General features: G+C 36.7%; 1 protein-coding gene across 5 annotated transcripts in view; it reads left to right on the top strand.

Moving 5' to 3' along the window:
- Window positions 1–23504, top strand: part of REV1 (REV1 DNA directed polymerase) — a 95617-nt gene that overhangs the window by 17667 nt on the left and 54446 nt on the right. For 2 of the 5 annotated variants that reach the window (XM_053925213.2, XM_053925212.2), the window contains exons 2-3: window positions 5536–5599; window positions 6987–7113. The exons of 1 other annotated variant lie outside the window; for it this stretch is intronic. In XM_053925213.2, the coding sequence (XP_053781188.1) occupies window positions 5546–5599; window positions 6987–7113 (181 nt within the window). In that variant the 5' untranslated portion in view covers window positions 5536–5545. Of the gene's footprint in view, window positions 1–5535; window positions 5600–6985; window positions 7130–23504 lie in introns of those variants that run through there. 2 more of the 5 variants (XM_053925214.2, XM_045204769.3) reach the window with 2 other exon arrangements.

The following is a 23504-nucleotide window of genomic DNA, read 5'->3' as shown; positions in this document are numbered from 1 at the left end:
TGGGGTTAGTCAAGATGGCACATTATAATTCAAAAGCTTGTGGGGGGTGGAGAGGAGGAGAACACAGTTTTATTTCTGAGGGCTATTTCTGTCAAGCTGTGATAGCATAACTTACTGCCCTCCTCCATGCCAGGGAGGGTGCTATTTGAAGAAGCAAATTGGTCATCTAGACTAGGGAACTTTTCCCCTGGGTATGGCTTCAGAGACATTGGCAAAACCCCTTTTTCAGAGATCATTACTGGTTAGCAGAAACGTAAGTCTTTATTTATGGAATACCACTTTCAAAGAATAGAGTTTTATGTTAGCTACTTCGTGATTTCACACTACCAGGGAAACACTGTTGTCTTTAGAACCCTTTAAATGATTTATACTTAATCCTACTGTTGCGTGGTTCTTGTCAGCCCTAAAAGTGTGTATCATTTGCTAATCTTGTACATGCAACTTCATGAGGAGGGAGTGTCTATCACGTTGCTCTCTAGTAAATAGCACAGGATTCTATTGTGAATTTTTGGAAAACTTTTAAAATATGAGAAATAAAAAGTAGATAAGATTAAATATGCAAGGTAGAGTTTTGAATATTGATATATTGGGGTATACTATACTTGGGACATGTAACTGTTGCTACTATGCTTTATATATATAAATTTATTTTCATTATTCAACAAGAATTTATTGACTTGCTATCATATACAAGATTAATGGCAATTTATTTATTTTTAATATATTTTATTGATTATGCTATTACAGTTGTCCCAATTTTTCCCCTTTTGTCCCCCCTCCACCTGGTACTCCTGTTCCCTCTAGCAATTCCTCACCATAGTTCATGTCCATGGGTCATGTATATAAGTTCTTTGGCTTCTCCATTTCCTATAGTGTTCTTAACATCCCCATCTATTCTGTACCTACCAAATTGTACTTCTTAATCCTTGCACCTTTTTCCTTAGTCTCCCCCTACCCCCTCCCAACTGATAAGCCTCCAAATGATCTCCATATCTATGGCTCTGTTTCTATTCTGCTTGTTTGCTTTGTGTGTTAGTTTCAATTGTTGATAGTTGTGAATTTATTGCCATTTTAATGTTCATAGTTTTGATCTCCTTTTTCTTAAATAAGTCCCTTTAACATTTTGTATAATAGCTTGGTGAGGATGAACTCCTTTAACTTGACCTTATCTGGGACGTACTTTATCTGTCCTTCCATTCTGAATGATAGCTTTGCTGGATAGAGTAATCTAGGTTGTAGTTCCCTGCTTTTCTTGACTTTTAATACTTCTTGCCAGTCTCTTCTAGCCTGCAGAGTTTCTTTTGAGAAATCAGCTGACAGTCTTATGGGAACTCCTTTGTACATAACTTTTCTCTTGATGCTTATAAGATTCTCTCTTTATCTTTAACCTTTGGCATTTTAATTATGATGTGTCTTTGTGTGGTCCTCTTGGGTCCAACTGTTTGGGACTCTATGTGCTTCCTGGACTTGTATGTCTATTTCCTTCACCAAATTAGGAACATTTTCTTTAATTATTTTTTCTAATGAGTTTTCAATTTATTGCTCTTTTCTTGTTCCCGCACCCCTGTGATTCAAATGTTGGTATGCTTGGAGTTGTCCCAGAGACTCCTTAGACTATCCTTGTTTTTTTTGGATTCTTTTTTTCTTTTCACTGTTCTGATTGAATGTTTATTTCTTCCTTATGTTCCAAATCATTGATTTGATTCTCGGCTTCATCCACTCCAGTGTTGGTTCCCTGTAAATTTTTCTTTATTTCACATAGTGTAACCTTCAGTTTCTGCTTGGGTCTTTTTTATGCTATTGAAGTACCAAATGAGTTAGTTCCTTGAGCACGGTGTTTTGAACTCTGCATCTGATAGATTGCTTATCTCCATCTTAGTTCAGATTTCCAGAAAAGGAGTTTTGGTCTCTTCTTTCATTTGCACCATATGTTTTTGTCTCCTCGTTTTGGCAGCCTCCCTGTGTTTCTACATATAGTTATAGCTGCTTTGACTCCCTTTCTTAGTAGCGTGGCCTAGTGTAGAAAAGCATTCCCATAAGTTGGATGGGGCGGAGCCTTAGGTAATTGTCATGGTGAGGTAACCCATATGAACCAGGTTGATGAAGTCTCAAATATGGTGCCACCGCTCTCTCTCTGTGTGGGGGAGGCCTCAGAATAGGAACAATGGTTGCTGCCTGGGCTCTGGGTTTTTCTCCAAGAGGAAGCTGTCCCCTGCTACTTGCCCTGATGCCAGACACTTTAGTTTTTCCCCATATGCCACTGGTGGTGCCCTTTAAACTGCTGTCTGGTGCTGGAGCCTAGAGGGAGTGTGTCTGCATAAGTCCTAAATCTGTTGCAGGCCCTTTAAGCAGTGACTCGTGAGAATCCCACAGTATTCTTCCACCACCCCAACCCCCACTGGTGTTTATAGCTAGAAGCTATGGGGACTTAACTTACCTTCTGGCACTGGAACCTTGGGCTGGGTGGTCTGGTGTGGGGCTGGGATCCCTTGCTCCCAAAATAATCTCTCCCGACTTTTATTCACCACACATGGGTGTAGGATTGGCCCATTCCAAATCTCTGCGCCTCTGCCCCTCCTACCTGTCTGAATGAATGTGCCTTCGTTAATTCCTTGGTTGTTGGACTTCCATACAGCTTGATTTTCTGATAGTTTAAGTGATAGTTTTGTAGTTTAGTTGTAATTTTTGCTGTGGTTGTATGAGGTGAGCCATGTTTACCTATGCCTCCATCTTGACTGGAAGTCACATATTTCTTAAAAATGTTTTGTGTGGCTTTCCTCTTTTGCAGCAGGAAGTTTGATCCAAATTGTCTAGTTTCCTATTTGCTATGGAGTTTTTGGCAAGTAGAATTTGAGTGTATAAAATGAAATATGTTTCTTGTTTCCTCTTCCATTTTGAGGGTCTTAATATTTGAATTCCTGGACCAGTAGGCGTTTGCTATACGTGGGTCAAATTAGCGAAATAATGAAATTACAATTTTAAGTCATTCATGTCTTTTACTTTTCAAAGCTTCAGACATTTGTTTGGGAAAACTTTATTATCTGGAATAGGGAAAGAACCTTTAAAATCTGTTTTCTGGTTTATTTATTACAACTTTGTTTCATACTGTCTACCCTCATTAATACATCAATATGGATTCATATTGGTCTTTCTCAGTGGATAGCCAATATATATTAGATAAAAGTAAGGCTCTTAAGTGATTGGGCAAATGAATTTAACTAAAAACATACTGTATTTTTAAATTTGCCTCATCAGATTAATTGTTGTATTTAATTTTTGTGAGTATGACTCCCTAACATAATGGCCTGAACTCCCGAACTCTCTTTACTTCTTAGAGCAGATATATGGATTCAGTTTACATGAAGTCAAGAGTTACGTGTTAACACATTTTCCAGACTCCTCCAACGTAAGGGAGAAGTCATGAGGAACTGGACAAAGCGAGCCTTTTGAAAACAAGTATTTAGCAGAGCAAATATGGCAGTTTGGGGATTCATGGTGAACATTGGGTGGCCATGCCCCCTACCTTTGACAGAGTTGAAAAAACAAAACTCCTCTCTTCCTCAGCACCCACAACACCTAATCAGGGTTAATCACTTTGCCTTCTGTCTGCAGAGCTCTTTGTACATGTCCCTTGTCTCTCTGTTGGATGTAACTCTTTGAGCGTATCTGCATATTTTTAGGTATCTTTTAAAAGTAGACGGTAAAAATTTGTAATTAATATAAATGTCAGCAAAGAGAAACTGTACATCCCACATTATACCAAGAATAGAAATATTTGAAAGAAAATATCTGCTATTATGTTCTAAGGTGCTACTCAGTAACAAATTCCTATAAATTGTATCAAATCTGATTTGATATGGATAATGAATAAGGCTTCTCCAGTGATACATGGTAACCATTTGACACATACACACACACACGCACACACACGTGCGCAGATAGTAGAAGAAAAATATGCCTAAATGGAAATCATGTTATTTTATGAAGGATAATGCAGTCATGTCTGAAGATATAGCCATGTATCAAGTCATGTTTCAGCATGACTTATTCTTTGACTTACACCTCATTTTAATCCTTGCTAGCCACTAGCCAGCTGACACTTGAGATGAGCTATCATTCGGTTATATTGATGATTTTGTAGTTGGTCTGTGTTGGTCAGACGGTCAAGTGTTGCCTTAAGGAGCATGCCAGATTTCCTAATTTACTGTGATCATCTTTCTGCATCTAATCTTCTAGATCAGTGATTTTCAACCTTTTTCATCTCATGGCCCACATGAACTAATTACTAAAATTCTGTAGCATACACAAAAATACATTTTTTGCTGATCTGACAAAAAAAATAGGTATCATTTTGACTCATTAACACTGGATGGTTATTGTTGTGTTGGCTGTTGTCATTTTTTATTTGACAATCTAAGGGAAAAGAGGTCAGTCCCCTGACTAAATAGTCAGGTATTGCATGTTTTAAAAATTCTTGCAGCATATGGCTGAAAATCACGGTTCCTGGATGTATTGTTTACTTGACTTCTTTTAGGGCTTTTGTATAATAGATGAATTACACTATGAATGCACTGTTAAGTGTCTGGTATGCAATAGCAAAGATGGACTTTAAGAGCTATGTCATAGGTTAGTTCATGAAGGAATATCTTTTCTTAGGTTCTGTTAACACTAATTAATCATTAACAAATAATCATGACCATATTAGTCAGATTTGGTGATGTTTTATATGAGGTATTAGGATTGATATTCAAGAATGCATAGAAGTTTTTCCTGTTTAAATTTAAAGAGGTTATAATTTAAACCTGATATTTATTTGTAGGTGGGTGTTTTTGGTAACAAATTTCACTTGTGAAACAGGAGAATGATAAGCTTTGGAAAGAGTTTTCTCACTCAGTGTTATGTGAATTAAAGATTTGTATTTTAACAAAATACAGACAGACCCAGATAGAGAGCAGGCTGACAGCTGTTGGGGGGCCTGGGATGTGGGGGGATTGAGCACAAAAGTAAAAAAAAAAAAGAACTCATGGATATGGACAACAGTGTGGTGATTGTCAGGGGAGGGGTACAGGGAGGTGGAAAGGGTTTGGGGGAATAAATGGTGATGGACGGAGACTTGACATGGGTGGTGAACACCCACTACAGTGCACAGATGACGTGCTGTAGAACTGTGCACCGGAAACCTGTATAATTTTGTTAACCTGTGTCATCCCAATAAATTCAAGTAAAAAGACATTTGTATTTATTTTTCCTTTAAAATTTTTTTTATTTTATTTTTCCTTTTTATTGAATTTACTGGGGTGACACTGGTTAACAAAATTATACAGGTGTCAGGTGCACAATTCTACAGCACGTCACCTATACACTGTATTTTGCGTTCACCACCCACATCAAGTCTCTATCCATCACCGTTTGTCTTCCCTATACCTTCCTCCACCTAAATATTTTTAATTTTAGTTCCTCATTTTTTTGATATTGTAATAAAATATCAATTAATGGTACGTTATAAAATTGATATATTTTTTTCCCCTAATACAGAGGCTCCACCATGAGACGAGGTGGATGGAGGAGGCGAGCTGAAAATGATGGCTGGGAAAAATGGGTGTGTTTTAAAAACATAAAAATAATTATATTGAACTGTCTAGGTATTTTTCATTTTACTTATACTTTATAATGTGACTCAAGGCATTTTCTAAGTTGTAAATCACTTCAGATACCCACTCTGAGTTTAACAGTGTCATGAAAGCTCCAAGGTTAACCCCTGAACTTGAGGAATTTTATAGAAGAAATAAATATTGTAGTACACGAATTACATTGTATGATAATTGCAGCATTGTTAATAATACTGAGAAAGAGAAAAACATAGATATCCAATAATAGGGAATTAGATAAATAAATTATTTTTATATAGTGGGACACTGTGCAACCACTATTTAGCTTTATATTCTTAACCTGGCAGATGGCCTTGACTTTAAGGGTATTGCGTTATAAAGGAATTTTTATATATATGACCCTATTTTTGTAAAACTGCTATGCCCTGAGGCATAGACATAAACTTTGAAAATAAGATTCCAAAATGTTAACAATGAATGGGATCATAGCTCATTTAAAGTTTCTTTATATTTTTCAAAAACACTGTTTTTACAGTGAACATGTAATATTTGAATGACCAAAAACAATGACGACATTTCTGTTTTGGAAAATGTATACCACTTCATATAACTACAGTTTTCTTTGAACCACTAATTGATTGATCATTCTTTATCAATCTAGATAAATCAATAAAGTCAATCAGTAATTTAAATCAGTTAAGCCTAATTATTTCAATATTCAGGAAAAGTATAGCTGAATTCAGCTGCACTTTCTAGATTTGGAAAGGTCTGTAGGAAAAATGATAATGTTTTTATATTCTTCTTTAGATTTCTGTTAGCTAGTGAAATTTAGTACCAGTGTCAAATAGATTGATTAGATCCAGAATGTAGCTAGTGAATTGTTTATTGTATTCTTATTTACATGTATGTAGAACTGTATTGGTTTGTTGAACTGCTTCATTTTACTTGAAGTTATTCATTTTAAGCTTCCTATGTAAAGAACATAGTGAAAGCCAGTCTAAAATATACTCTTATTGACCACTTGTCAAATTTTAATTGGTTTAAACTCTGGTGTATCTTTTGCTTGCCTTTATAGATAAGAACAATATTTTGTGGCATTAAACTTACTATTTTTGACTTTTTAAAATAACTTCTAAGAATGTTAAAGAATTACTGAAATTCAGTCAGTAGAGGGAAAATTTCTCTTTTGACCTGCCTGTTTTATTGCCTTGCCTCTGGTTCATGTTTGTAATGACACCTTTGTCATATTATGCCTTGGTTGCCAGCACAGAATAAGGTCCTTTTATTTATTTATTATTTTCAAATAGAAGATTCTTTAAGGGGGGTGGGTAGAAATACAACTTTTGTGATTGGTGTTTACCTTTTCTTTAATTCCAGGGTGGGTATATGGCTGCCAAGGTCCAGAAATTGGAGGAACAGTTTCGATCAGATGCTGCTATGCAGAAGGATGGAACTTCATCTACGATTTTTAGTGGAGTTGCTATCTATGTTAATGGATATACAGGTTGAGTACTTTTTAGGTACCTTCTTTTGGTATGCACTTTTATTAAGATGGAGATGATATAAAGCCTGTTTTTAATCATTTCTCTTGTATTATAAAAATAAAATCCTTTGCATAGGTACTCCTTTTGCTTTCTTTTTTACCTATGCCAGCTACTCTCTTTTATTTTAATTTTAATCAAAGTGTACAGTTTTAAAAAGCCAAATGAGGTTTAAAATGAAAAATAGTAGTCTTGCTTAAACAGCTGGTTGGAAACTTATCACACGTGTGTGGGGCTTACAAACTGTAAGCTTCAATATAGGGGGATTGGGTTAGTCTACCTCATTGGGAAATCTCCCCCTGTAATGATCTATTGGTCCTTTGGGGCTGGTGGAGGAAGAGTATGGTATGTGTGTCAGATTTCCCACATTCTTGGATATAAATCTAGCTGCCAGCATTTTAGCTGCCAAAGGAGAGGGAAAGGGCCAGGCGTAGAATTTTATTTACTTTACCTGTTTTTCTTTTCTTTTTTTTTTTTAATCCCCTACATTGCTTCTCCCCTTCCTACTATGTCTGTTTTCGTTGAGTCCAGTATCTGGAAGGGAAAGGATAGTCTTCCTTACAAGTGGGAGAGGAGATCTGGAATTCTAATCTGTCTCTTACACAGAACTTCAACTGTGAACTTCTTGTTTTACCACCTACTCACCTGTTTTTGGATGTGCATTGTGCCCCTATTTCATGAATTTCTCTTGGTTTCACTGGCACAAAGCAGTCTCTTTTGGGCTTCCACACAGCCGGCTTAGATTTTAGCTTTCTCTGCTCTGCAAAGTCAGTTACCACTTGCTCACTGGTTGTCAGATGTTACTGCTAATGTTTCTCTTCATTCTCTTCAGAGTTTCTTTCCTGAAGATCATTTTAGTGTGTTTTTTGACATGAATGGCTGTAAATATTTGTGTCAACCTCTTAACATTTTTTCATCCCCACTTCTCAACAGGCTGCTACCTGAGACCTTTAAGAGACCTTAAAGTTAGGCTTCCCCTTCATTGATTCCTACTGGTGTGGCTGACGTCTGTGGGGCCTATGGCTCCTTGTTATTTGTCTGCATCTGAGCGTTTTATAGTTTCCTGTTTATTAGACAAGAGCAAGAGCTACATTTTCATTATTACTATATTCGTGGTACCTTTACAGTGTCTGGGTGTAACCACTCAGGAAATACTTGTTTAAAATCAAGTTTTACTTCCGGTCAGGATGGTGGCATAGGCAGACATGGCTCATCTCCGTGCCCAACCACCTCAACATTACAACTAAAACAGAGGACAGACATTCAGAACTGTCAGAAATTGAGTTGAATGGAAATCTGACCACTACAAATTAAAGAAACCAGATGGATAGGAGGGGTGCAAATGCTGAATGGGGTAGTCTCACACCTACCTGTGGTGGATAAAAATTTGGGAGGGATATCTTGGGAGTGAGGACTCCCAGCCCTGTACTAAGACCCCCCCAGCCCAGGGTTCTAAACTGCCAGGACAATAAGTCCCCACAACTTCTGGCTGCAAAAACCAGTGGGGATTGAGTTGGTGGGAGAAACTACTGGAATCCAAAGCAGTTCCACTTAAAGAACCCACACACCACACGGACTCACCTACTTAAGACTCATTCCCTCCAAGCTCTAGCACCGGGGTAGCAACTTAAAAGGCACCAGTGGCATACAGGGAGAAACTGAAGTGTCTGGCATCAGTGCAAGAAGAGGCCATTGTCCCTTTTCTAAAACTTCTAGTGCCATATCAGAGACTCCAGCAACCTGGCCAATACTGTTGGACCAGCCTTGGAGATCCCCAGAGACTTTGCCTGACCCAACTTACAGGACCACCCAAGCTGCTTTTCCATATAAATGGCAGGTTTTGGCTCATACTGCACAACTTCCTAAATTCTCTCAAACTACAGCTGGCCTCAGTGAGCCCCAGGCATGGCACTAGCATAAGCCAGCTTAGATTCACAGCTTGGCTTGGCCTGGGAATTTCCAAGCCAAGTACAAGTAGCAGTCATCTCAGATTGCTTTATAGCTCATGCAGGATGGCCCTGGGCAAAACACAGGTGGGTGCTGAACTTGCCTTGCACCACTTGGGAAACCCCAGGCCCATTGCACCAAGTGGACAGCTACAGGCCAGTCAGAGCACCACCACCCTGCCCCTGCACAGCTGGTCTCCACGAGGGCAGAGATTTGTGGTCAGTGGTCACAGCCAGTTCTTGCAGCTGACTGGCCTGGGTAAATCCCTCCTATTGACCTGCCAACAGCAACCGAGGCTCAACTACAAGAGGAGGATGTACTCAGCCCACACAGAGGGCACCCAACTTGGTGATAGGGTACCCAGCTTGGGTGATAGGTGGTGCTGTGCCATTTGACCATATAGGACACCTAGAACATTAGACCACACTACCATGACATGGAGTCAAAGCAGCTCTACCTATCCCTAGCTAGTGCAGCTCAGTGGATTGAGCACCAGCCTGTGAACTGAAAGGTCGTTGATTCAATTCCAGGTCAGGGCACAAGCTTGGGTTGTGGTCCAGGTCTGTGGCTGGGGGCATATGAGAGGCAGCTGATCGCTGTATCTCTCACACATTGATGCTTTTCTCCCTCTCTTTCTCCCTCCCTCACCCTCTCTAAAAGCAAATAAATAAAGTCTTTTAAGAAAAAGGTATCTCTACCTAATACATAGAAAACAAACACAGGGAGGCTGCGAAAACAAGGAGACAAAGAAACATGGCCCAAATGAAAGAACAGATCAGAACTCCAGAAAAAGAACTAAACAAAATGGAGATCAGCAATCTTATCAGATTCAGAGTTCAAAACACTGATTATAAGAATGCTCAAGGAACTTAGTAAAGACCTCAACAGCATGAAAAAGAGCAAGGCAAAAATGAGGGATATACTAATTGAAATAAAGAATATGCAGGGAAACAGTAGAGTGGATGAAGCCGAGAATCAAATCGATGGGGAGCATAAGGAAACAAAAAACAACCATTCAGAACAACAAGAAGAAAAAAGAATCCAAAAAATGAGGATAGTATAAGCAGCCTTTGCAACTACTTCAAGAGATCCAACATTCACATCATAGGGGTGCCAGAAGGAGACAAGAAAGAGCAAGAAACTTGAAATCTCTTTGAAAAATGAAAGAAATCTTCCCTAGTTTGGTGAAAGAATAAACGTGCAAGTTCAGGAAGCACAGAGAGTCCCACGATGGAAACAAGGTGGATGCAAAGAGGCCCACGCTAAGACACATAATAATTAAAATATCAAAGGTTAAAGACAGAACCTTTTTTAAAAAAGATTTTATTTACTATTTTTAGAGTGGGGGTACGGGAGGGAGAAATAGAGGGAGAGAAAAACCTTGATGTGTGAGAAGCATTGATCAGATGCTTACCGTATGCTCCCAACTGGGAACCTGGCCCACAACCCAGGCATGTGCCCTGACTGGGAACTGAACCAGCAACCTTTTGGTTTGCAGGCTGGCACTCAATCCACTGAGCCACACCAGCCACTTCAAGATAAAGAGAGAATCCTAAAATCAGCAAAAGAAAAGCAGATGGTTACCTACAGGGGAGTTCCCATAAGACTGTCAGCTGATTTCTCAAAAGAAATTTTGCAAGCTGGAAGGCCTTGGCAGGAAATATTCAAAATTATGAAAAGGAGGACCTACAACCAAGATTGCTCTACCCACCAAAGCTATCGTTTAGGGCAGATAAAGAGTTCCCCAGACAATAGGTACTTACAGAATAGCCATGGGGATGTAAAGTGGAGTGTAGGAAATGGAGTAGGCAAAGAGCTTATTCACATGAGCCAAGGACATGAACAATGGTGGGAGGATTTTCTGAGGGAATTGGGGAGTGCTGTGTGAAGGGTGGCAAAGGGGGAAAAATCAAGAGCTGTAATAGCATAATTGAGAAAATATAATTTAAAAAGTTTTTTATTAACTGATGTATTTTTTATGTTGAGTTTTATCAGGCATTGACAATGAATTTAGTCTAAGAATATTACCTCAAAATGAATTGCTGGCACAGCTTTGAAAAGTTCACATGTAACTTTTCTTCAGGTATTCTGGAACATTCACGCTTCACAGACTTTCCTGAGATGCATTATAAAAGATTAAAAATGTTAACAAAAAGAAAGAAATGTTGCTTGTTATATTAGCCAGTTATGGCAGTCCCCAGTTTGCAAGGGCACCCTCATTCACATAAGAGGAAGAAAAAGAGATTGTTTGTGTGAGGGGGATAAAATGAAGTATTGCAGTAATCATTTCCATGTTTGAGAATCTGGAATTCTAATTACTTTCATCACTGATCTTGTGTGACCATAACACATTTTCTCTTTGAATCCGTTTTGTTTGGACCCATTATTGTCACTATCCCTTTCTTTAGGACAGAGATAATATTAATTTTTACTCTTGTTATTTTTATGATTACATTATAATTCTACAAATAAAGTTCCATTACGTAGAATATCATAGGAACATGCAAATTGTGGTGATAGAATTTATATAGAAATACTCTGTTTTAGTGAATACTTTGCAGCTTTATAGATAAACAGAATCATCATCCTCTGTGTAATGAATTTGCAATGTGTCATGAAGAATAGTGCTCTAGATGCAGTAAGACAAGTAGCTAATGCTGTTTTATTGTTAATTCTTAATCATGCTTCTCCTGGACTTTAATATTCCAAATTTCCTTGATTCTTTTAAAGCTCCCAGTTCTGCCATCTGAACTTCTCTTGGATAATCCTTATTCCTTCTGACCCAGTTAGTATTAAACTTGAGCTTAGAGATAAGATCCTCCACTTTTTGGATACTCTGCTTCTGTCACCCCATTCTCTCTTCTCTTTTTTCCCTCCCTAAAAGCATCTTTTCCCTGTTAAGGTTAATGTTTTTGTCTTTTATCCATTTTCTTAAAAATGTTTTTGAGATAATTGTAGAATCACATTCAGTTTTAAGAAACAGCACAGAGCTCATGAACCCTTTGCCCTGTTTCTCCCAATGGGAACATCTTATAAACCATAGTACAATAGCAAGAAGGAAATTAACTTTGAACTTCCACACCAGAAGTGTTCTTCATGCTGCCCTTTTATAGCCACACCTATTTCCTTCCCTTCTGCTTTCAGTCCTTCTACCCCTGGCAACTACTAATCTGGGCTTCATTTCTACACTTTGTCATTTTAAGAATGTTATACAAATAGAACCTACAGTATATTAATAACCTTTTGGGATTGGGTTTTTAAACTCAGCATAATACTCTGGAGAGTCATCCAAATCATTGTATATATCAGTAATTTTTTCCTTTTTATTATTGAGTTGTCTTCCACTGTTTGGGTGCTCCACAGTTTGTTAACCATTCACCTGTTTAAGAACATCTACGTTGTTTCCTGTATTTGGCTCTGAACACTCGCCTACGTAAGAGTGTAGTTGCTGGGTCATATAGTGGTTGCATGTTTAATATTATTAAGAAACTGACAAACTTTCTCAAGTGGCTATACTATTTTACATTCCCCTAGCATTTTGAGTGAATCATTTTCTTTGTATCCGTGTCAGTAGTTAATGTATTTTATTTTAAACATGTTAGTAGGTATGTAGTGATACCTCATTATGGTTTTATTTTGTACAGCAATTGCTATGCATCCTTACCAGCATTTTTGTTTTGTGTTTTAATTAATTTACTATTCTAACAGATATGTAGTAGTACCTCATTGCATTTTTAATTTGCATTTGCCTGATGGCTAATGATATTTATTTGCCACCTGTATATCCTCTTCAGTGAAATGTTTGTTCACAGATCTTTTACCTATTTTCTAATTGGATTGTTTGGTTTTTTACTATTGAGTTTTGAGAGTTCTTTATGTATTCTAGGTAATACTCCTTTGTCAAGTAGGTGGTTTGCAAATATTTTCTTCCAGTCTGTAGTTTGTCTTTCAGCCTCTACTCTACACATGGTCTTTTGCAAAGCAAAAGTTTTTTATTTTGATTAGGTCCAGTTTATCGATCTTTTCTTTTATGGATTGTGCTTTCAAGTCAAAAGTCTGCTTAGCACTAGATTCCAAATATTTTATTTCAAAAAAAGTTATAGTTTTACATTTAAGTTCATGATTCATTTTGAGTTAATTTTTTGGGTGTGGCCTGTAGATAACGCAGTTTCTGTAGCACCATTTGTTGAAAAAAAATGTTCTTTTTCCATTGGAGTACTTTTGCACTTGGTCAAAATCAGTTGGGCATATGTGGGTGAATCTCTTTCTAGGTTCTTTGTTTTATTCCATAGATGCGTGTCTGTCTCTTCACCAATACCACATGGTCGTGACTGTGACATAACGTAGTAAGCATGAACATCAGTAGAGTGATTATTTCCATTTTCTTCTTCTTTGTCAGGATTGTTTTAGCTCTTTTAGAGCCTGTGACCTCCCATATAAATTTTAGAATAAGCTTGTCTGTGTCTACAAAATAAATACCTTCCTGAGATTTTGATAGGAATTACTTCAACCTGTAGACCAATTTGGGGAGAATTTGCATCTTTGTTATGTTGAGTTCGCCAGCCTATGGACCTTCTATCTCATTTTACTCTGGTGACAAATATGTTTTGTATGCTGCTTGTGTGTTAGTTAGGAACTGTGTTTGAACAGAGATAGTGGTTGATGGAAAATGTGGATTTTATGATGAATAAGTAAACTCTGGGAGTTAGACATAACCAGAGGAAAATAGGTAGGTGGCAACACAGAAGAGTGGTAATTGCTTTTAAGAGTTAGAGTGTATTTATAGAAGAAATTACATTTTTTAGCTGGGTCTTAGAAGTGTTTTTAATGAAAATGGGGAAAGACATTCTTGTCCTAATCTAACCTACATTTACATTCTCTAATTTTGATCAACAGGCTCTTTTATCTGATATTTTAGGTTTGTCTTTGTACTTTCTCATTTCTGTGCCTCTGTTTGTTCCTCTGCTTTTGCCTCTGATGAAAAGTTCCTTCCCTCATTTCTGTGAACTGGAATTATGTTCATCCACTAAGACCCAGATTAAATTAGAATTTGCCTTCTCTATCTAAGCCATTCTATAGTACTTAAATTTCATAGCATTAATGTTAGAAACATTTATTTTGACATCCAAGTTTTGTCTTGTGCTGTCATGTCTTATTTAGGTATTTAGTTTTTTGGAATTAGAAAGCCCATTTTATCAATAGCCCCTAGCCAAGCATGGATCAGAGATAACACTGTTAGGACCTTAATTTGCTGTTCTTTCTGCCTTCCCTAGGACTTTTTATCATTCAGGTCTCTGCTGGTAAGTTGCCTACTCCAAAAGACTTTCCCTGACCACCTTATCTAAAACAGGTGTACCTTGTCCAACAATTGATTTTCTTACCCCCATCCAGGTTTATTTTCTTCATAGAATTTATTTGTACCTGAAATGGTACTATTTACCTGATTTATGTTCTGTTTGCCTAGTGAAGTAAAAGTTTTGTGGAACACAGATGTAACTCTTGTCATTGTTGTATTCCAAGGGCCTAGAACCTTGCCTGGCACTTACATTGTAAGATGTTCATAAATGTTAGTTAACTGATTGAATGAATAACAGTTTTCATTCATTAGAATGAACAGGCACATACATCCGAATGTTAAAATATTTTAAATGAAAATATTAATAGATTTTCGTTCATGCTAATTTAACTTAGTTATCTTGAATCTAGTTTTTAATTAAGAAGTAGGCCATGTCCTAGGCTTCCTGGATTCTAATATTCTGGGATGTAGGCCCTGGGCATGTTTGTGTGTTCAGACTCTCTCTTGATGAGCTAGTGCTTCCATCTAGTGAACTGATATTTCTCTCCTCTGTGGAGTAGGATCAGGACAGTTGATGTGGAAAGAGGTATTCTGGTTATTTTCTATTTTTGTCTATATATGGATAGAAGACCAGGCCCAGTGACGGGCACTGCTGACACTGTTGAAAAAGCAGGTGGACAGGCAGATACTTCGGCATGATTTGCGGTGTGTCCAAGGGACTATGTACAAATGTAACAGACTTATGTTCCAGGGCTGGGATTTCAAACAAATAGGTATTCATTCAAGAACTTAACCTTATATTGATGTTTTCCTGAGCGTATGAATGTCATGATTTAGGAAGAGAGTCCATTTAATGCTAATGAGTCTAATTTTTTAGAAATGGATGCCTTCCAGGAATTATTTTTGTGTGTATATGTACATATTTCCTTCCATTTCTTGTGAGACTACTCTTGTAGGAATTCAGCCTCCAACATATGAGAGGCTTACTATATTAATTTACACCCCTTCCTGTAATTTTGCCACTATCTAATAGGTATTTGCCTCTGTTAGGTACTTAAATATGTGCACTCTGGGCCTTCGAAACTTTTCTTTAGTTATGTTTTGTTGTAGCTTTTTAGCTGAATGTGGTAAGTCTGGTGCAGTTCGGGAGGAAAGGAGTCAAGAGAGGAAGGCTGGCTATTGGAGGAAGAGTAGTAGATGGGAGTCAGGAGACAAAAGAGACTGTATAATAGCTGTGTGATTATGGACAAGTCACCTAATTTTTCTGTTTCCTCACCAGTAACTATGCTAAATTATCTTTTCTAATTTACAGGATTGTGAGATTCAAATGAAATAATAGAGGATATTGCTACTGTAAGACCAAAGGAGGGGTATAAGCAGCCATTTGGTTTACCTGTTTCTGCTTGTATGTAGCACAGCATTTAATCTTATTATTTGGATATGCAGAATGAAACGATGACAAAATGGATGTTTTCTCAGTAGACATCTATCAAGGAAAGCTTTTGTACAAGATTTAAAAATTGTTGGTAGAATTTGTTTTAACCAAATGAGAAACTTTTCATAAGCTGTGCCCAGAGATGTGGAAGTGGTCTTCATGTGGCTGTTCTGGAGTTAGACAGGAGCCTTTGCTGTGCCTAAGGTTCACTTGCAGAGCTCTAGGCCTGAAGTGAGGTGCTGTGTTTAATATGTACCTTTTACAGTACTTAAATGTCTGTTGTTTATTGTGGGTTTTTTGGGTAGTCTTGAAATTTTGTGACATACAGAATACTCGCAAAGCATCTTCTGTGAAAATCACACTAGGATTATCGTGGAATATAATTTTAAACTTGATTCAGAAGATACTTAGTATCCTAGAGTGCCTTCATGGTGTAAGGAACACACCCATTATTATTTTATGTAAAATGTCTATTAAGTGTTTGAGTTTTTACAGTGTCAGAATCCTTATATTGAAGTAGTGATGGTTCTTCAAGCCCAACACTTTCATCCTGGTTAGTACCATTTGTCACTAGACAACCTGCTACAGAAAAGTATCTGGTTTATATCCTCCCCACCCCCTGTAGTCTACCTTAAAAAGCAGGTGGGCTAGCTAATAAGACAGTGATGAAAAAGAACAATCAGGAGAGAAGAACTAGGTCTGATATCACAAAACCTATTAGAAGGCTATAAGCATTAAAACTTTGTGCAACTTGTATAAAAATAGGCAGATGGTTTAGAGACGCTTAAAAAGAAATTCTATATAAAATTTAATATGTAAGTTAGATATCTATATATATGTATTTGTTAAAAATTAAATTAGTTAATATTTATAAAACACTTAGAAACAACCTAGAACTTCAACATCACATTAAATATTTTAAGTTATAAAGGCTTTTTCCATAGATCATAGGAGGAAAGGGTAGAATTATTCAGTATAATTTTTGCAACAAATTTGATGACTGGAAAACTTATATGTGAAAATAATAGGAAATAAAACACTAAGATCCCAATTGATTAAAAGGTCAATTAGAGAAATAATATATTTCAGGAAATAGACCTGGATAACAAACATGGAAACAGGTTCAACTTCACTAATAGAGAAATGCATAACGAACCAAGATAGATTTTTTGCAAAGTGTATTTATTTTTAAAAATTATTATGTGCTTATACCTAGTACAGGCATGGATGGTTAAAATAACCACTCCATTGTTTGAGTGAGAGTAGTATAAGGCTAGACTTGCTTTGGAAAGTGGCAGTGTACGAAATAGATCATAGGTGGCAAACACAAGGCCAGCAGGCCGAATCCGGCCTGGCACCTTGTTTCTACCAGGAAGCAGCGCTGAGCTCTTGCTTAACTGTTAAGGAGTAGTTACATTTTTACAGTCCTAAAATTACATTTGGCCCTTTGAAGGCAACTGCGAGGCTGATGTGGCCCCCAGTGAAAATGAGTTTGACACCCCTGAAATAGATGAATAGGCTTTAGTAGTCTTATAACCTTTGACTCAATAATTCTTCTAAGAGTCCATTCTAAGGCAATAAACCTTACTGGCCCCCTAGTATAACATTGATATAAAAGATGATCTTATTACATTGTTTAAAAGCAAAGCATTGCATAAGAATGGAAATGTATTTATAAATTACACCATTTTCAAAGTGACTTAAAACAAAAGTATAAACTGGATAATTTGTAATAACATTTTTGGTGAATGAGAAAAGGATAAGATATAAATGAAAAGTAGGGGATGATCCAACTTAGCAAAGGAAAGAAAAAAAATGCTAGAAGCAAGTAAAGCCTAGTGTTCCCTCTCGTTGGGCCTAGAATTGAGTGATATATTTTCTTCTCTTTATTTCCCAAATACTTATTTCTAGACATGTTGTCAGTAGAATAGAACAAAACCTTTAAATAATTCTGAGCTTTAATATTGTCTTGGGAAACATGAGTTACATTACAGCCTTTTTGCTTTTAGTCTCTTTTGGTGTCGAAATATGCTACTGAAAGATAGATTGCAGAAATAAGGAAAACAAATTACTTACGTAAATTTTTCCAGATATACTATGTGGTGAACTGTATATTTTATTTTTATTTTTTCCCTAACATCTGCCTGCCCTCTCTGGGAGAGGATTATACTTCCCTACCTGTTGAAGTCAGGGTTTTCCGTGTTCACAAAATGTGAGCAGAAATGTTATATTGTAACACTTTGGGTATCTAGCTTTAAAAGCCAGTTTGTGCTTTAGGTAGAGGTTTGACAATGTGGACCCCAGAATGTGGCTCCGTGGTCATTTAAGAGCTCAGGATAGGTATGTTGCATGAGTGAAAAATAAACCTTTGTTGTAAGTCACTGAGATTTTGAAGTCATATATTATAGTTGAGTAACCTGCTTTATCCTCTCTGAGCAGTATCTGAAATTGTGGATAAGAGAATATTTAAGACAAATATTATATTTTGTTTTAGGTTTCCTAGAGTGGTAATCTTTGACTATATTTTAAATGTAGTATACTTTCTGTAAAGGTCCCGAGCTTTGTGGGTCATGCACTCTCAATTGTAGCTACTCTTCTCTGCTGTTGTGGCCCCCACAGCAGCCACAGACAATATGTAAAGGAATGATTTGGCTATTTAGGATTACAGACTCTTGGGGTTGGAAGGAACTTTAAGCTTTCAAGTAATTGTCTATGTGTGATACCTTCTTCATATTGTTGATAAATAAAGAGGCCACCATTGGGCCTGTTGAAATGACTCCAGTGGTGGTATACTATCTTGGGAGGCGAGTTAGTTCAGACAGGCCTGATTGATTGTTCTGGTGAGCTAACATCTGCGTCTCTGTAACGTCTATCCACTGGTCCTAGTTCTTTGAGATTCCCCAGCATAAACCCTGTCATGTCCTCTCAGTGTGATATTCATGCTAATTAACCTCACAGCTCTTCAAAACTGGATTATATTCCCAGTTTGAAAGTATGCTTTGAACCCTGTGGCCATATCTCTCCCCATCCCCCTAACAGCTCTATTCATCTTTCATCCGTTTATCTTAATGTAAATATATTAGTTTCAGGTTCAGCTCAATCAAATGTTTGTCAGCTCTCTGTTCCCACAGAATTTTTTTCTAATGTATTATGCACTTTGTGTTAAAAATCATTTGTGGAATCCTCACAAAATTTTAAGTGGGATAATTGAAAACGGGTATTTAGTATATACTTGTGATTAAATAAAGTTTTTTTATCTCCAAATCTCCTAAGTAATACAATCTGTTGGATGCTTGTTAAAAGTTGCTGGTAGTTTTGAATTGCTTATCAACTTGAGTTCAAAAATGCCTTAAAGTTCCCACAGTCTTAAAATTACAGTATTTATAAGTATACTAAAAAGAAATAAACAAATACTCAAATATCTTATTTACTGTTTGCTGTCAGGTTAAGTAGTTCTTACACAGACCTTGGAATATAACTTCTTTTAAATAGTTGCAACTGTTAATAGTGCTAATATGTGTGATTCAGGATTTCCTCAGTACTGTGCTGAAACGCAAAATGTTAATAAGCGTATGTTACTAATTGAACTTTCATAATACACTTTATACTACTTCTTTTATTTGCTTGGTAGTTTGGGGGTTTATTGTAAGAGTTCATTTGAAACAAGGATTCTGCTATTTTAAAAAATTGAAAATCCTTGGTTTAAATGTCTTCATCTGTCTTCTTCATTAGGGCAAAGCAGTTTCTTAATTTGTTTCCTTTGGTGTTTCGTACATGACTGAGCATCAGTAAATGCTTATTAGCCAATATGACTTGGCTTGAGGTCTATAGAGGATTCATCCCGGTTGATTTTTACTGTTTCTCTAATGAAGTTGGTCAGGGTCTCACATATATTGAATCATAAATGGAATCGTATTTGAGGTACATAGTCTGACGTACATGAAGTGGAGCAGAATTATCCCCACCTTGTTCTGTTCTCCATACTTATGTATCATTTGAGGTAGCCGTTTTGAGGGAGTAGAAGAGGTAGAGCTAAACAAAAACAAATTTTTTTAAAGGAAAAGACATTAGTTTAGTCATTTGAGGCTTCTTTTTCCTATGTTGACATTGTACAAGTTCCACATCCTAAAATGGTACAGTTGTTTGAAAATAAAGTGTGGAATCTTTATTTTCAGTTAGATTTTCCTAGTTTTTTTGATAAGATTACTTTGTCTCTTGCATAAATTAACAGCTTTACACATTCTCTTGCCCAAGAAGTGTAACCAACCACCTGTCTTCTTTCTTAATCAAGTCCTGCATTGAAATATTATGCAGAACAGGGCTGAGAACACAATCTGGCGGCACTCACCCACCTGTCTTTAGGTAGAGTAGATAGTGCCTCTTACATCAGTTAGTACTCTTCTGGTATTTTATTTGCTGTGTTACCACCCATCGTCCTTAGGAGATAAGTTGTTACAGATTTGCAAAGCTTTCTAAGATATTTGTAAGTTTCTTAAACTGTACAGTCCTATTCAGTGAGAAATACAGTTTTAGGTAAAAAGTATTTTATAATTAATCAGTTGTTCTTGGCTGGATCATGTGTTTTGTCAAGAAAGGATATATGTTAAAAGTATACATAGAAAAGGGGGGAATATATATATGTATGTTAAAAATGTAAGAAATTATGGAACATGTCTTTAGATTTATTAGAACTTGAAAATGTTGCTGTATTAAGAGTCTTATTTTACTTGAAATTAGTCTGCTTTACACAGCCTCATGCAGGATGCTAAAGGAGCCAAGAATTTTGGCTTAAAAAGATATAATGAGAAACCTTCATCATTTCACTTTTGCTAAAATATTTCTGGTAAGTTTCCAGGTAGCAAATTCATTCTCTAGTTAGAATATCAAAGGTTTTAAAAGATTGGAGAAGTTGAATGTGTGCTAATTGTAGGATTAATATGGTAATTTTTATTCTGCAAGTGGCTTCCTTAGTTTTTGTTATTTTTTTCCAAGAACTTTTTTCTAAAGTGCAGAATATAGATTTTTTAAATTGTTATTAATTGAGAGGTAGTAAGTTTGAGAATAAGCATGGGATTAGGAATCTAGCCTTTCATCTTGCAAAACTGATTTTAATTTAATTCTGAGTCTTTTGATTTATTAGCTAATCCTATCTCTTCTTACAGCTGTAAGATTTTAACCTATTTAATTTTCACAAGCATCTCTAAAATGGCAGTAGTAATAATGTTTGATCAAGCTCTTATGATTATGGATTTTGCAGAATTGAAAATTAAATGGATAAAATTACAAACAAAATTCAAGTTAATATTAACATGTGACTGATACCATTTTGCTGCTTACAGTGTAATTGTGGTACTAACTGGTACATTGCATATTTTTTATGTTTAGAATGGCTGTCCAAGTGTGTTTTTTTAATTTTTAATTATGGTAAATTACACATAACATAAAATTTACCACTTTAATCACTTTTAAATGTATAGTTAGCTCAGTAGTGTTATGTATATTCACCTTATTTTGCAACCAATCCTCAGAGCCTTTCATCTTGCAAAACTGAAACTGTATACCCATTAAGTTAATCCCTAGTTCTCTCTGGCAACCACCATTTTACTTTTGTATCTATGAATTTGACTACTCTAGATACCACAAAGAAGTAGAATTATGCTGTTTGTGACCAGCTTATTATACTTAGCATAATGTGCTCAAGGTTCATCCAGGTTGTAGCACTTATTAGAGTTTACTTCCTTTTTAAGGCCGAATAATCCACGATTGTGCATATAGATCACAGTAGTCTGTGGACCTGAGAACGAAGTTACCTACCAAGAAGGACTCCTGGTGGCTAACTGGGCTCAAATTTAAAAGCAGAGTCTAGCTGCTCTTTCCAAATAGCTGCCTCTCATGCAAACTGCACTTCAGGGAGAATCCTGCCTGCCTGCACTGAGCCAGCCCTAATAAAGGAGTTTCTGGAATAGTATTTCAACCAATAGGACTGAGGCTTTACCCATCCAATTGGAGCTGTGCAGCTATTTTCCTATCATTAGAGCATCTCCTTTCTGACTAATCAGGACAGTTCCTTTTGGATCAATTAGACTGTAAGAACTTGGAGAACTCATTCGCATGAGGATGGACCATTCAATGATCAGGGGCAGGAACTTCCCTCTATTTAAGTCAGCTCCACCCTGGCTTTCAGTGCAATTTCTCTTCCCACTGAAGATTGAGGACTCTGTTTCCCTGGCAGACCAGTGAGGAGCCAAGAGTATCAGAGCTGTCTAGCCAGAGAGAGGCCTTGTCCCAGGGCCTCTTTGCCCCAGGGCTTATTCACAGCTTTGCTGTATCACAAATGAACTGTTTGCACTTAATATATTAAGTTTCCTTCTCCACCTCACCCCAAATTGGGGATTCCTACTGGTGTTGAATTGGCTCCAACAACCATTGGTCGACAAGTCCATGACATTTAAAGGAGTATATGACAACAGCACTAGTGCCTTCATAATAAAACTTGGGCACTGAAATTGTGTGGCAGTGCTTAATACTGAAGTGGTTTTCCATATGATCCTCAAAAACGCTTGGCTTCATTTGTTTTTGTAAACATACTGTTGAAATGAAATTAATCTCACAGAGAACTTGTGCTGAGACTGTACTGTTGAATTCCCATATTGGAATCACTGATGGGGAGGATTAAGTGAGATAAAGTATATAAAATACTGACAGGAATAGGCACTAAATTAATGTTACTTTTCTTTCCCAGTTCTTTTTGCTTATTTATATTTTGCTCTGCAAAAAGAGAAATGTTTCTTAATAAGATTGACTATATTATTTACTGTACTAGACATGCATAAGTGTCTACTGCCTACAGGAAATAAAATATTTTCAGGTTTTATTGTCATGTGCAAAATTTTATTCTTATTTTTTCATTATATGTAAACATGTATGAAAGCATTCTGTAACAGGAGATGCCAGTTACAATGTAGTTCTTTAAAAATCATATTTTGCTAAAATAATGGCTTAGGGAAACTGGCAACTAATCTTAAATTTCTATATGAAATATTTAGGATTATTACTAGTAAAAATGATTACCAAATTGTGTGGTCATAGAGATTTTCTGAGTATCTTGTTCATGCATCATGTTTCAAACTGCTGCCTAGCCTCAGTAGTGAGGCTGTAAATAAAAAGGATAGATTAGTTACACTTTTTTTTTTTTCTTTCAAAAGTCTTAGATAGTCTGTGCTGGTATTTTAATAGACAGTTTGGGAGTTGACGTAGGCCATTTAGGATGTGTACGTATAGGTACACAAATATATAATGAATACATATGTGTAAGTGATAATATTGCTTGTTAAGAAAATAATAGAAGTGAAGACCCTTTAAATCTTGGCCTTCGCCCTGATTGGTATGGTTCAGTGGGCTGGGTGTTGTCCCGCAAACCAAAAGATCACTGGTTCAAATTCTGTTCGTGGCACATGTCTGGGTGTGAGCCAGGTCCCTGGTTAGAGTTGTGTAAGAGGTAACAGATTGATTTTTTTGCTCTTCTCTTCCTCCCCTCTTCCTCCCTCCCTTTACCTTTCTCTAAAAGTAAATAAATAAAATCTTTAAATCTTGGCCTTCTATTCACAAAGAGTATTAGCATGTAATACTGTCAGATATAGAACTTCCATCATAGAGGTTAAACTTAACTGAGCAGG

This window comes from Desmodus rotundus, chromosome 5 (assembly GCF_022682495.2).
Source record: "Desmodus rotundus isolate HL8 chromosome 5, HLdesRot8A.1, whole genome shotgun sequence".
Lineage (NCBI taxonomy): Eukaryota > Metazoa > Chordata > Mammalia > Chiroptera > Phyllostomidae > Desmodus > Desmodus rotundus.
Note: the sequence above shows the minus strand (reverse complement) of the source record. Positions and strands in the feature narration are given on the sequence as shown.